We start from the raw sequence: 12322 nt of genomic DNA on the forward strand, positions 1-12322 counted from the left end.
AGAGAACAGTTTTTTTTATCCACATGCCAGCCCTGTAAATTCCTGCAGACTGTTCTCCTGCAGGTATGGTCATTGATCCTAGTAGAATCAGCAACCCCTTCTAAAGCTCTACAGGGACTTTTAGGGCCAAGTAAACAAGAGCAAGCAAGAGTTGATGTGGTGTGAAAATGCAACTCTAAGGAAGCAGGATAAAGCTGGTCGACTGTAGGGGTCACATCAAGGTTCTGCATCCCAAAGGCAGATCTGAATGTCAAGGCCTTCATGGATAACTCCAGGACCTCCAATGGCCTCCAGGGTGCCCTTGTCAAAAGTAACATCCCAAATTACTGTGATCTGCCTTGGGTAAGGAGCCTTTCTGATGACATTGGATATCCCCCTTTGAGTCCTATTACAAATTATCTCCCTCAAATTCTTCAGCAAGCCAGCTCCATTATCTTGGGCAAGTCACTTCCCCTGTTGGGCACATATGTAAGTGAAGAATTTGGACTATAGATTAGCGTGTGTTTGTTACCTTTTATTTCCACCAACCTTCACTGAGAATATGCTTTGTGCCTTGGGGGGTTCAAAAATGAAAGACACAATCCTTATTCTCAGCAATCTCACAGTCCAGCATGGGGAGACAAACAAGTAAACAGTTCAAATGCAGGCTTATGCTAGCGTGAGCAGGACTGTGAGCAGAGAAGGCAGGACCCTGATGAGAGGCTTGGGGAAGCCAGGGAAGATGGCTTGGTATGCAAGCCCTCCCTTTACATGTCCCCAGTCACTTCCTAAAAGCTTGTGACTTATAATCTGCATGCTCTCCCAGTGCCTATAACAGATGCTCAATCAATGCACCAGCCAACAGACTGATGTTCTATATGGATTAGCTTTTACATATCTGTCCATATGTGTCCAGTTCAGTGCCCCATCCATCTGCCCCCACTCCAGAGAGTCCAATAAAACTCTAGATCAGATTTGAACTGCACCAAGTATTCTGGACTCCTGGATCCACTGCCTCCTACTTCCCAAGGACCATGAGACTCCCGCTCCTGGCTTTTTCTATCCTTGTGTTCCCACCACAAGTGATCCCAGGTAATCAGAACCCAGGAAGGTTGCAAAAATGGAGGTGGGATGGGCTCTGGACCATGGAATGTCCAACATGCTCCTGTACCCCCCAACCTGGGCAGCTCCATGGCCCCCACACTGGGCCCATGTCCCTGGCAGGGGTAGAACCTAAGGGTAGAACAAGTTGTCCTCAATAGACAGGGGCAACCACAACATCCAGAGTTGTCTTGGGTTCTCTATTCCAAGTTGCCACCTAAGGAACCAGATGAGAGCTTGATGCACATCAGTTCTCTTTCCAGTTAGTGTCAGCTTGAAAATGACTCCAAAGCCCTCTTTCCTATGGTTTTTTGGCTCTAAAAGTCCTGAGATAGATTTAAATGAGGTTCTTTCTTTTTTTCTAATATTCTGGAATTTGGTGAACAGGTCAGAAAATATCTGCAGAGCTGTTATGTGAAAAATAGAATTGACTTTCCTTCTCCCTTTGACAGTGAAAGTCCAGGCTTTTAGTAATCACTGCTTTTAAAAGTCTACCTAAAATCATCAACAGAACTTTGCAATTGCTACTAAAGAGGACTTAAATTTCCTTACTCAAAGTACCCTGCTTTCTCCTTTGTTATTTATCTCTCAAGGTACATTTCGATGTATGCACAGAATCATATAAAAAGGAATCTAAATATTTCTGTCTTATAAAAAAAAGTAAACATACTGTGTATAGTATAATGATTCAACAATTCTATACATTGCTCAATGCTCATCATGATAAGTGTACTCTTAAACCCCTTCACCTATTTCACCCATCCCTCACCCCTTCTCCCCTCTGATAACCAACAAGCCATCAGTTTCTTCTCTACAGTTAGAGTCCGGTTTTTTGTTTGTCTCTCTTTTCTTTGTTCATTTGTTTTGTTTCTTAAATTCCACATATAAGTGAAATCATATGGTATTTCCCTTTCTCTGACTTATTTCACTTAGCATTATTATAATTGAATAAAAAAAGAAATTAAAAAAAGCAAAAAGTAAACATACTATATCCAAGGCTATGCAGCATTCTCTTGTTCACTTAATAGTATTTTGGGATTATCTTTCTATATCATCACCAAAAGATCTACCTCATTCTTTGTAAAGTTGTGAAATCCCACTGTAAGATAAGCCATAATTTAGGTAGCCACTTGATAATTTCCTGATTTTCTATAACAACACATCAGTGATCATACTTGTATAAGTATCTTTACATATTTGGACAAGGATTTATATGGAATAGATTCCTGGGAGTCAAATGGCCAGGTTAAAGGTCAGTGTAAAATATTTTATTCCTTGAATTCCTCCCTTATGTACCTCTTAGGACACTGCCTGTAAAAGATTGCTAGCTATTAGGATTTGAGTAATTCTCCAGCCTCAATTCCACACACAATCGGGGACAATTCCATATGGTCCACATGGAACCAATTGTGTCTGCTTTGAGCTTGGTAAGGGTGGTGAGACTAGGAAAGAGACAGATGTGAAAGATTTGGTAAAAGCAATCCATGAATCATGGGAACTCAGAGAATGTGGGGAGTGAAGGAAATATTACATGTTCTGGGGTTTTAAGTCTGAGGGTTCTGGTAAGAGATAGAAACTTGAAGCCATCCCCTTGAAGGAATAGTTGAGATGATGAAAGAAGCATAAAGTCTTCATGTTTTATCTTGGACAACTCCTAAGTTTAAGGAACAAGAATAAAAATCAGTGACATTTATACAAGCAGGGAAATCTCCCCACCTCTCACCAGCAGTGCACCAGGGTCACCATATCACCATAATCCCTCCAACACTCACATTATTTTTACCGGTCTCATGGGTATAAAGTAATACCACACCATTGTTTTAATTTGCATTTCTCTTATCCTGTGATCAAAATACATGAATGACTTTCTTTCAGTGACCTGCAAGACCCTCTGTGATCTCAACCTCCATTATATTTCTCCAATTACTCTCCATCTAACTTATTCTGTAGACAGCATCACTACCTTATGGTTTTCCCAAAACTTCAGGATAGACCCTCCCTCTGGGCCTTTGTACTTGCTGCTTCCTCTGCTGGTACACCGTTCCCACAGTTAGTCTCAAAGCTCCCTCTTTCATATCCTCTCCGTGAAGTCTTTTACTACTTCCCTTCCAGTCACACACTTCCTGCCCACCCCTCCCTGCTCCACCACTCTCCATAATGCTTATCATCTTTATTTAACTATATCTAAATAAAGTATCACTTTCTTCTCTTACTCACTGTCTTACTTATTGTCTCCTGAAAAGACTGATATCTCCATGAGAGCATGACTTTTAGTTTGTTAATGGATGTATCCTTCTGTATCTTGAACTGCGTCTGGTATGTAGTCAACACTTAACAAACATTTGTTGAATGAGTGAATAAATGACTCTTTCCACTTCTGTTAATTGCCTATTCATAGCATTTGCCCATTATTTCTTCTGAGCAGGTGATACTTTCTTGCTGATCTGCAGGAATTCTTTATCTTTGATATTATTTCCCAGTCAGCTTTAGTCACTGGGTATTTTATCCCCCAAACTGTCATCTACCTATGACCTTTGCCCATGATATGTCATTCATTGAACAGAAATACTTAATTCTGGTATAATCAAATTCAACAATTTTTTTTGCTTTGTGGGTTATGCTCAGTGATTTTATTAAAGAAGTCTTCCCCATTCTTATGTCTCAAAGAGAATCTCTGACATTATTTTCTTTTCTTTAAATTTTTTATTTAAATTCAATTTAATTAACATACACTGTATTTTAGTTTCAGGGGTAGAATTTAGTGATTTATCAGTTGCGTATAACACCCGGTGCTCATTACATCAAGCACCCTCCTTAATGCCCATCACCCAATTACCCCAACCCCCCACCCACTTACCCTCCAGCAACCCCCAGTTTGTTTCATATAGTTAAGAGTCTCTTGGGACGCTTAAGTGTCTGCTTTCGGCTCAGGTCATGATCCCAAGGGTCCTGGGATCAAGTCCCACATCGGGCTCCTTGCTCAATGGGGAACCTGCTTCTCCCTCTGCCTGCCACTCCCCTTGCTTGTGTTCTCTCTCTCTCTCTCTAATAATAAATAAATAAATAAATAAATAAATAAATAAATAAATAAATAAAATCTTTTTTAAAAAGAGTCTCTTATGGTTTGCCTCCCTCTCTGTTTTCATCTTATTTTATTTTTCCTTCCCTTCCCCTATGTTCATCTGTTTTGTTTCTTAAATTCCACAAGTGAAATCATATGGTATTTATCTTTCTCTGACTGATTTATTTCACTTAGCATAATACCCTCTAGTTCCATTCACATTGTTGCAAATGGCAAGATTTCATTCTTTTTGATGGCTGAGTAATATTCCATTGTGTATATATACCACATCTTCTTTATCCATTCATCTGTCAATGGACTCTGGGCTCTTTCCATAGTTTGACTACTGTAGACATTATTTAGGATGCCAGTGCTCCTTCAAATCACTATGTTTGTGTTCCTTGGATAATTGCTTAGTAGTGCAATTGCTGGTTCACAGGGTAACTCTATTTTTAACTTTTTGAGGAACCCCCATACTGTTTTCCAGAGTGGCTGTACCAGTTTGTATTCCCACCAACAGTGTAAGAGGGTTCCCCTCTCTCCCCATCCTCACCAACATCTGTCGTTTCCTGAGTTGTTCATTTTAGCCATTCTGACCAGTGTGAGGTGGTATCTCATTGTGGTTTTGATTTGTATTTCCCTGATGCCAAGTGATGTTGAGCTCTGACATTATTTTCGAATAACTTTTTTGCTATGCCTTTCACATTCAGACCTTCAAGACACAAGATGAAATGTGTAAATTCACTTTATATTTTTCTCATGGAGTGAGCCAGTTTTCCCACCACTATATGCTGAATAATCTATGCTTTCTCCATTGAGCCATGGTCTAATTGTTACCGCATATTAAGTTCCCCATGTAAGCATGTATCTATTTCAGCTGCCTATTCTGTTCTTTGGTCTATTTGTTCTTTGGACAATACTGTATTTTTTGTAATACCATAGCTTTCTAATTTGTCAGTGTCTGGAAGGGCAAGCTTTTGTCTTGCTTTTTATTTTTTTAGGTAATCTTAGCTATTGGTGGCCTTTATTCTTCATTATAAATCTTAAAGTAAAATAATCAAGTCTCCCAAAACTCCCACTGGGATTTTGATTAAGAATGCATTAAATTTATGGATTAATTTAGGGGCAAGTGAATCTTTATGATAATTAAGTCATTCCATCCAAGATCACATCTGCTGTTTGAGTTTTAAAATACATCCCATTGGGGCGCCTGGGTGGCTCACTAGTCGTTAAGCGTCTGCCTTCAGCTCAGGTCATGATCCCAGGGTCCTGGGATCAAGCCCCGCATCTGGCTCCTTGCTCCGCGGGAAGCCTGCTTCTCCCTCTCCCACTCCCCCTGCTTGTGTTCCCTCTCTCGCTGTGTCTCTCTCTGTCAAATAAATAAATAAAATATTTTTAAAAATAAAATAAAATACATCCCATAGAGGTCTTGAGTATTCTTCATTTAAAACAAGATACTTCATAGCTATGTTACATATTTATTATACTTTTTAGTTAGTTATTGTTGGTGTAGAGAAGTGCTATTGATTCTTGTAAATCAATGTACCCATTAATTTAAGTTTGTTGATTCCTTTTTATATTATAATCATGACTGCTAGAATGGATGACAATCTTATCTTTCCTTCCAATCCTACTACTCTTGTTTTGGTTTTGATTTTGGTTGTTTTTTTCCCCCCCTTTAAGCACTGACCAGATCTACCACTATTATTTTAAACAATAGCAATAATAGCACGTTTGTTTTCCTGACCTCAACAGGAATGAATTTCTCCATGAGATAATGTTAGCTCTAGAATTTGATACATAAGCTTCACCAAATCAAAGAAATTCCCTCTATTCCCCACTTTGCCTAGAGTTTTCATTATAAGTAAGCATTGAACTCTATCAAATCATTTTTCTGTGTCAAAAAAAGTAGCTCTATTATTTATCTCTTTAATTCTACACAGGCAGTAAGTTTCATTGATAAATTGATAGATTTTCTAAGTTGGATGATATTTTGCAGTTGGAGTTATATCCTACGTGATCATGATGTATTTTAATACACTACTGAATTCAGTTAGCTAATACTTTAATTAGGATATTTTTGAGTCTCTATTTGTAAACAAAATGGACTTATAATTCTTTTTCCCTCCTGTTTTCTGGAATATTTTGTATAAGATAATACTTGGATTGATCTTCTGTGAAACTAGGAGAACTCCCCTTTAAAATCAGGATAGCAGTGTAATTCACAACTGCCAAAAGGTAGAAGCAACCAGAATGTCCACTGACAGATGAAAGGACAAACAAAATGTGGCGTGCACATGCAATGGAATAATACTCAGCCTGAAAAAGGAAGGGCATTTTGACACAGCCTACAGTGAGAATGAGCACTAAAGTCATAGTGCTAAGTGAGATAGCCAGTCACAAGAGGACAGATACTATATGAGTCCTCTGGTATGAGGTACCTACAGGAGTCAGATTCAGAGAGACGGAAAGTAGCATGATGGTTGTCAGGGGGATGGGAGGTAACTTTTTATCAGGTACAGAGTTTCAGTGTTGCAGTGAAGAGTTCTAGGGAGAGATGGTGGGGATGGTAATGCAGCAATGTGAATGTGCATAATGCCCCTGAACTATACACCCCTAAATGGTTAAGGTGGTACATTTTATACTATATGTATTTTACCAAAATTTTAAAAATCATCCAGGGCTGAGGCTTTGGGGAAGAAGAGGTTTCTCATTGCTAGCTATTTTAATTTCTTAACACTCATTGATTTATTCAAGTTTTTATGTCTTACCTGTGCCATCCCTGGAATATTTTTCAGGATTTACCCCATTGCATCTGGGTTTTCAATTTTATTGGTATATAGTTGTTGATAATTCTCTTCTGTTATTTTTAATATGGTGTATCTGTTTTGATGTCACCATTTCACTATAGCTGTCATTTTTGATGTCTTCCCTTTTTTCCTAATCAGTCTCTCCAGAAGTTTTCTGACCTCATTTCTTCTGACTTAATTATTTCTGACTTTATTTTACTATTCTTCTAATCTAAGTTGCATTTTCACCATATTATTTAATTTCTAAATACATGAAATTTTTCATTCTAATATGGCATTTGGTTGGAAAACACAGAATGTACAAACATTAACACTGTTGAATTAAATTAATACACTATTGAATATTAAACGCATGAAATTCACATGAGGTTTTTTTACAGCCCGAAACTTAGCTCCAAAAAATGTAATCCTTGGAGCAGCGGTTCTGGCATCACCTAGAGGATTGTTAGAAAAGCAGAAACTCAGACCCTGCCCCACCGACTGAATCAGAATCTACATGTTAACAAGATCGCTACATGATTCATATGCACATTACAAAATTGAAGAAGCAAACAAAGCATCTCACTTAGGAATACCTACACTATTCTAAGTATTTAGTAACGTTCTACTTCTTAATGAGAATGCAGGCACCTGGGTATTCATTTTATTGTTACTAGTATGTTCTATATATTCATTTGAATATATAGTTAAAGTAATTAACCACATGGGGTATGACCAATGCAAATAACTCAAACAACAGTGACAACAAGATGAACTTTCTTTATGTGGATAGCTTCACACAGGCCCAAGTAGCTTCATTATAATAAGCTCCAATTCCTTGTGACTAGCAAGTTTCTTTTCATTTATGGTAAGATTCATCTCACTTTCAGAAAAGTTAAAAAATGGGCACGTAAGAGGTTGGGAAAAGATACTTTTAGAAACGTGGTATTTACCAGGCCTGAGCTGGGAGTCTTAAAGCCAGAATCTAATTATGACCCATGATGTCGTTATGGGATGCCAAAGAAACAGTCAGTCATGCTGGTAAAACTGAGAGCATCAGTAGCCTAAAATAATGGTCTCTCCTTGTGTTATTTAGCCTATGGTGGTGGAAAAAAAAATGCTGGCACAAATCCGGATACTGCAGGAAAACCTGCAGAGTTGACAAAGTGATAAAAACAGTATGTCAACATTATCAAGTCTGCTGTGTTCCAAACCAGAAAGTTCCTATCACTTCTCCCACACCCATACCTAATTTTCAAACAAATATTATTGATATCCTGGTAACAAGTCTTACTACACCTAGCTTTGAAATAAGCACTGAGAATAAAGAAGATGAAAAGTCTGACTCGGAACTGGAAACGTAGATCTTTCTCTGAGAGATTCATCAAAGCTCATGACTTCCTCTTGGCTTCCTCTTGGTCGCTCAGCCCCGTCCTCAGAGGGATGGACTAAGTCATATCAATAAAACACTAAAAATACCACAGTGATCCACCCACCATCAGTGTGTAATTCTAGATAAAAACAGCTGTGTAAATAAGTCTGAAAATTGTCAGTACTTCCAACAATAAACTCCTTGGGCTTTTCCCAAAATTTCAAATTATTTGCACAACCAGTTTTAACCCATTTTTAGTGTCCCTTGTTTGCTGGTGACCTATGCACAGCCTTAAGCACTTAGTTAAGTATTCCAACCCTGATCTTTCCATTGTCCTGTCTTCTCAACAAGTGCTTTGGTATATACTAGAGACATCCCTTGTGTTCGTCCTGCCTCTTGATAGCAGCAAAAATTGTCACAATCAAAATTCCGAATCGTTGCATTTGTAAGAGTAGCTTCTAGGACACTAAAGCCTTTCTTTACAACAGCAGACTCCTCAGGTGAAAGCATCCATTTCACTACTCACTAACTTTGGCCCTAAAACCCTATATTACCACTCACTGTAGGAAAAGGGCTGGCCCAGTGTAAGCTGTGAGGACTCCTTTTTGCTCCAATTGCTTCAAGGTTGGGCATAGAAGCTGTTGAAAGGCTGGCTTCATAAGCCCATTTCCTGATGGGTCATTTTGTCCACTTGGTTATTGAGAGCTTTATTTATCTCCCTCTGATGGCATAAAAATATCTACAGACCCTGTCCCCTTTCAGAGAGGCCCGCCCACATCACCACCACACACTTCATTTTCACCTAACTTCTAATCTTGTTCTAAGACACTGACTAGCCCACCAGTCAACCCATTATCACTGTCCATGAATCACTATGGATCCACACCTTGGACCATCCCTCCTATAGAAAGGATTTCCCTTACTCACTGTGCAATTTCAGGACCACTTCTAAATCAGGCTATAATGCATCACTTCTGGCCAGTGCTAGCATATGGTGTAAGCCACTCCGCAGACCTGGCTTTCCTTTTCCTCCTTTGTTCTCTACACATAACAATTCTCTGTGACATCATTAGTGTGTGATGAAGGAGAGCCAATAAAGCACAGGCATCTGAACCACCTGCTCCTACAGTTTATTTATACCTTCCAGATCTACTGAGTCTCTGATCTGAATATACTGTTTCCACCCAGCACTGGAATGCTTCTTCACAAGGGTCAGGTAATACCCACGTGATGATGGAAAATTCAAATCTCATGAATTTATTTTTTCAAATTACTCTTAAAATTATTGTTACTAATAATTCTGATACTTGAAGTCCTTGAAGTCTGGATCTCTGGTCTGCGGTTTCAGCTGGCCTAAATTCATGGTGCCTTATGTCCTTGTGGTCTTTGTGATTTGGGGCTCTGAGCTATGCATTTTCCTTGGAACTTAATCTGAGTATATTAGTTGAGTCATGACTTAAAGGTCTGTTCCTTCATTTGTTTCTGTCACACATCTTTGCCACTACTACTTTGGGACAATTTTAAGCTAAATCATCAGCTTGATTTTTTTTTTTTTCGGACCATCCATATACCAAGAAACTATGTGAGAGGGGCGCCTGGCTGGTTCAGTCAGAAGAGTGTGCGACTCTTGATCTTGGGGTCATGAGTTCGAGCCCCACATTGGGTGCAGAAATTATTTAAATAAATGTTTGTATAGTTTTTATTTATTTATTTGCCAGAGGGAGAAAGAGCACAAGCAGGGGGAGCAGCAGGCAGAGGGAGAAGCAGGCTCCCTGCTGAGCAAGGAGCCGGATGCAGGACTCTATCCCAGGACCCTGGGGTCATGACCTGAGCGGAAGGCAGACGCTTAACCGACTGAGCTGCCCAGCTCCAGCTCTCTCTTTTTAAAAAAATTTATTGGGACGCCTGGGTGGCTCAGTCGGCTAAGCGTATGCTTCCGCTCAGTCATGATCTCAGGGTCCTGGGATGGAGTCCCAGTATCAGGTTCCCTGCTCAGTGGGGAGCCTGCTTCTCCCTCTACCTCCTGCTCCCCCCAACTCGTGTGCTCACTCTCTTGTGCTCTCTCACATGCACTCATGCTCTCTTTCTCTCAAATAAATAAATAAAACCCTTTTTTTAAAAAAAAAAGAATATTAAAAAGAGAAAGACTGTGTGAAAGCCAGCTTGAAGTTGTAAATTTTCAGCAGAGTTTTTTCTGTATACTGAGTACCAAGGTTCAAGACCAGACAATTTTCCTTGAAAAACGCCTAGTGAAGGAGAACGAATATTGTATCTGTTTTATCTTTACACAGCATGTGTAACACTTTCAGGACTGAGATTTAAGTAGGAGTCTCCTACGAGACTCCCGTTTTTTCAGACCCTAGGCATTTTCTCCTCTCCCCTGCCTACGCCTGATCCTGGCCAAAGCCACGGAAATGAAAGCTCAAGTTCACCTGATTCAGGAATGCTTTCAAGACAAAAGGCAGTCTCAGTTACTGCCTTCAGAAAAGCACCTGGTTTCACTCGGCCTTAATATTCTTTACTTTTTTTGAAAGTCAAGGATACTTATGAAGGGGGTTTTTTGGTATATTTTAAATAAATGATTTTATATATTCTCAATGGGAAGGTTCATCTGGGTTCTTAGGTCATGACTCTGCCAGAAACAGAGGTCCAGAACCACCAATTTTGTCCAGTTCGTAAGGTTTGTTGTTATGAGAGGCTGGGCAACAGTACAGAAGGAAGGAAGAGAAGAGAATTGTCAAAGGAGGAGACTGACACTCAATGTCTGAAGCCAAATGCTGAAACGATTGTTTTCTTAAATAAAGAAAGCCAAGCCGGTCAGGTCATGCATTAGGCTCATTAAGCAGAACAAAGTGCTGAACTTATACAGCATTTGAGGGAAGGACCCTGGGGGCAGTGGTGTTGGTTACAGATGTGGAGAGGGGTTGATGACTACTTAGAAGTGTAGACCCTGAAGCGAATCCAGCGCCGACTGTCTGACCTTCAAAGCATAACGCTGTCACTGATGATTTGGCTTCCAGAGGTGCATTCACCGAAGCAAGTTGTCACTGAGGGATGAGAAAGGTTTCAAAGCTCTCAAGCTGTTTACTTGTTGACATGGCTACAGAACTCTCAGCCTTATCCTAGGGATGTGGAGGGTTTTGATTCTCACAAGAGAAGAGAGACACCAGAGGAACGCAATGAGGCAAAGGACAGCAGAGAAACTCCAAAAGGTAATGGAGGAAGAGCAGCCTGGAAGTTAGGAGGAAAAAAAAGAAAGACTGAAATCGCAGAAGCTAACCAAGTTCAGATTTCTAGGGAGACAATGAACTCCGGTTGGAAATGCTACCAGGAGGCAGAGTGAGATGCAAGTTGAGCAACATCCATGAACCTTTCAAAAAGGAGGTGCGCCAGTGAGCTTGGCCGGAGCCAGTTCAATAGAACAATAAGCACAGAAGCAAATTATACCAAGTTGAGGAGGAGCAGAGGATGGAGAAAGATAATCAGCAAATGTAGCTACTCTCCTTTTGACAGATTTTGGAACTGAAGGTGGAGAAAGAAAAAAGATATTAGTGGAGGTAAGACATAGAAAGTAAAATTAGAATTTGACCTTAAAAAGCTAGTGTTGGTGGTAATTAGGGGCCCAAGCCTCCTAGATTTTCTGGAATTAAAAGTTCTTAACAATCATGGAAAAGAACAATAGCATCTAATGTTCAAATTTCTTCCTCAATAATCACCAAAGAGACCTCCAGCCTCACAAGCTTGAAACCCTGACAGGACAACTTATTCGCCTTACAACAGCTGGTTAGGAAGTTCTTCCATAAACTAAGACATATTTGTCTACAAGACCTCCACCCGCTGCCCTGTGCATCCATCCACTAGCCTCGGGCCCCCTCTGAGCCCGACATAGCACAGATGAAGTCATGGCTCTACCCAAACCCTTCAACTCTCCCTCAGTGGTCTCAAGACATTCCCTCCCCATCTTCCGTGGTTTGTCTAGATTCTTCTTGTCCTTACAGTTTTCTAGCCTCTCTCCCACAG

At 39.9% G+C, this 12322-nt stretch overlaps 1 protein-coding gene across 1 annotated transcript; it reads left to right on the forward strand.

Annotated features, from left to right (window-relative positions):
• Positions 1 to 1013: 1013 nt before the first annotated feature.
• Positions 1014 to 8294, forward strand: DEFB118 (defensin beta 118). The gene is made up of 3 exons (XM_032419947.1): positions 1014 to 1071; positions 6489 to 6497; positions 8038 to 8294. The coding sequence occupies exons 1-3, from the start codon at positions 1014 to 1016 to the stop codon at positions 8292 to 8294; spliced, it is 324 nt and encodes a 107-aa protein (XP_032275838.1).
• Positions 8295 to 12322: the final 4028 nt, after the last annotated feature.

The sequence above is a fragment of the Phoca vitulina genome, unplaced genomic scaffold (genome assembly GCF_004348235.1).
Source record: "Phoca vitulina isolate PV1807 unplaced genomic scaffold, GSC_HSeal_1.0 scaffold22, whole genome shotgun sequence".
Taxonomy (NCBI): Eukaryota; Metazoa; Chordata; class Mammalia; order Carnivora; family Phocidae; genus Phoca; species Phoca vitulina.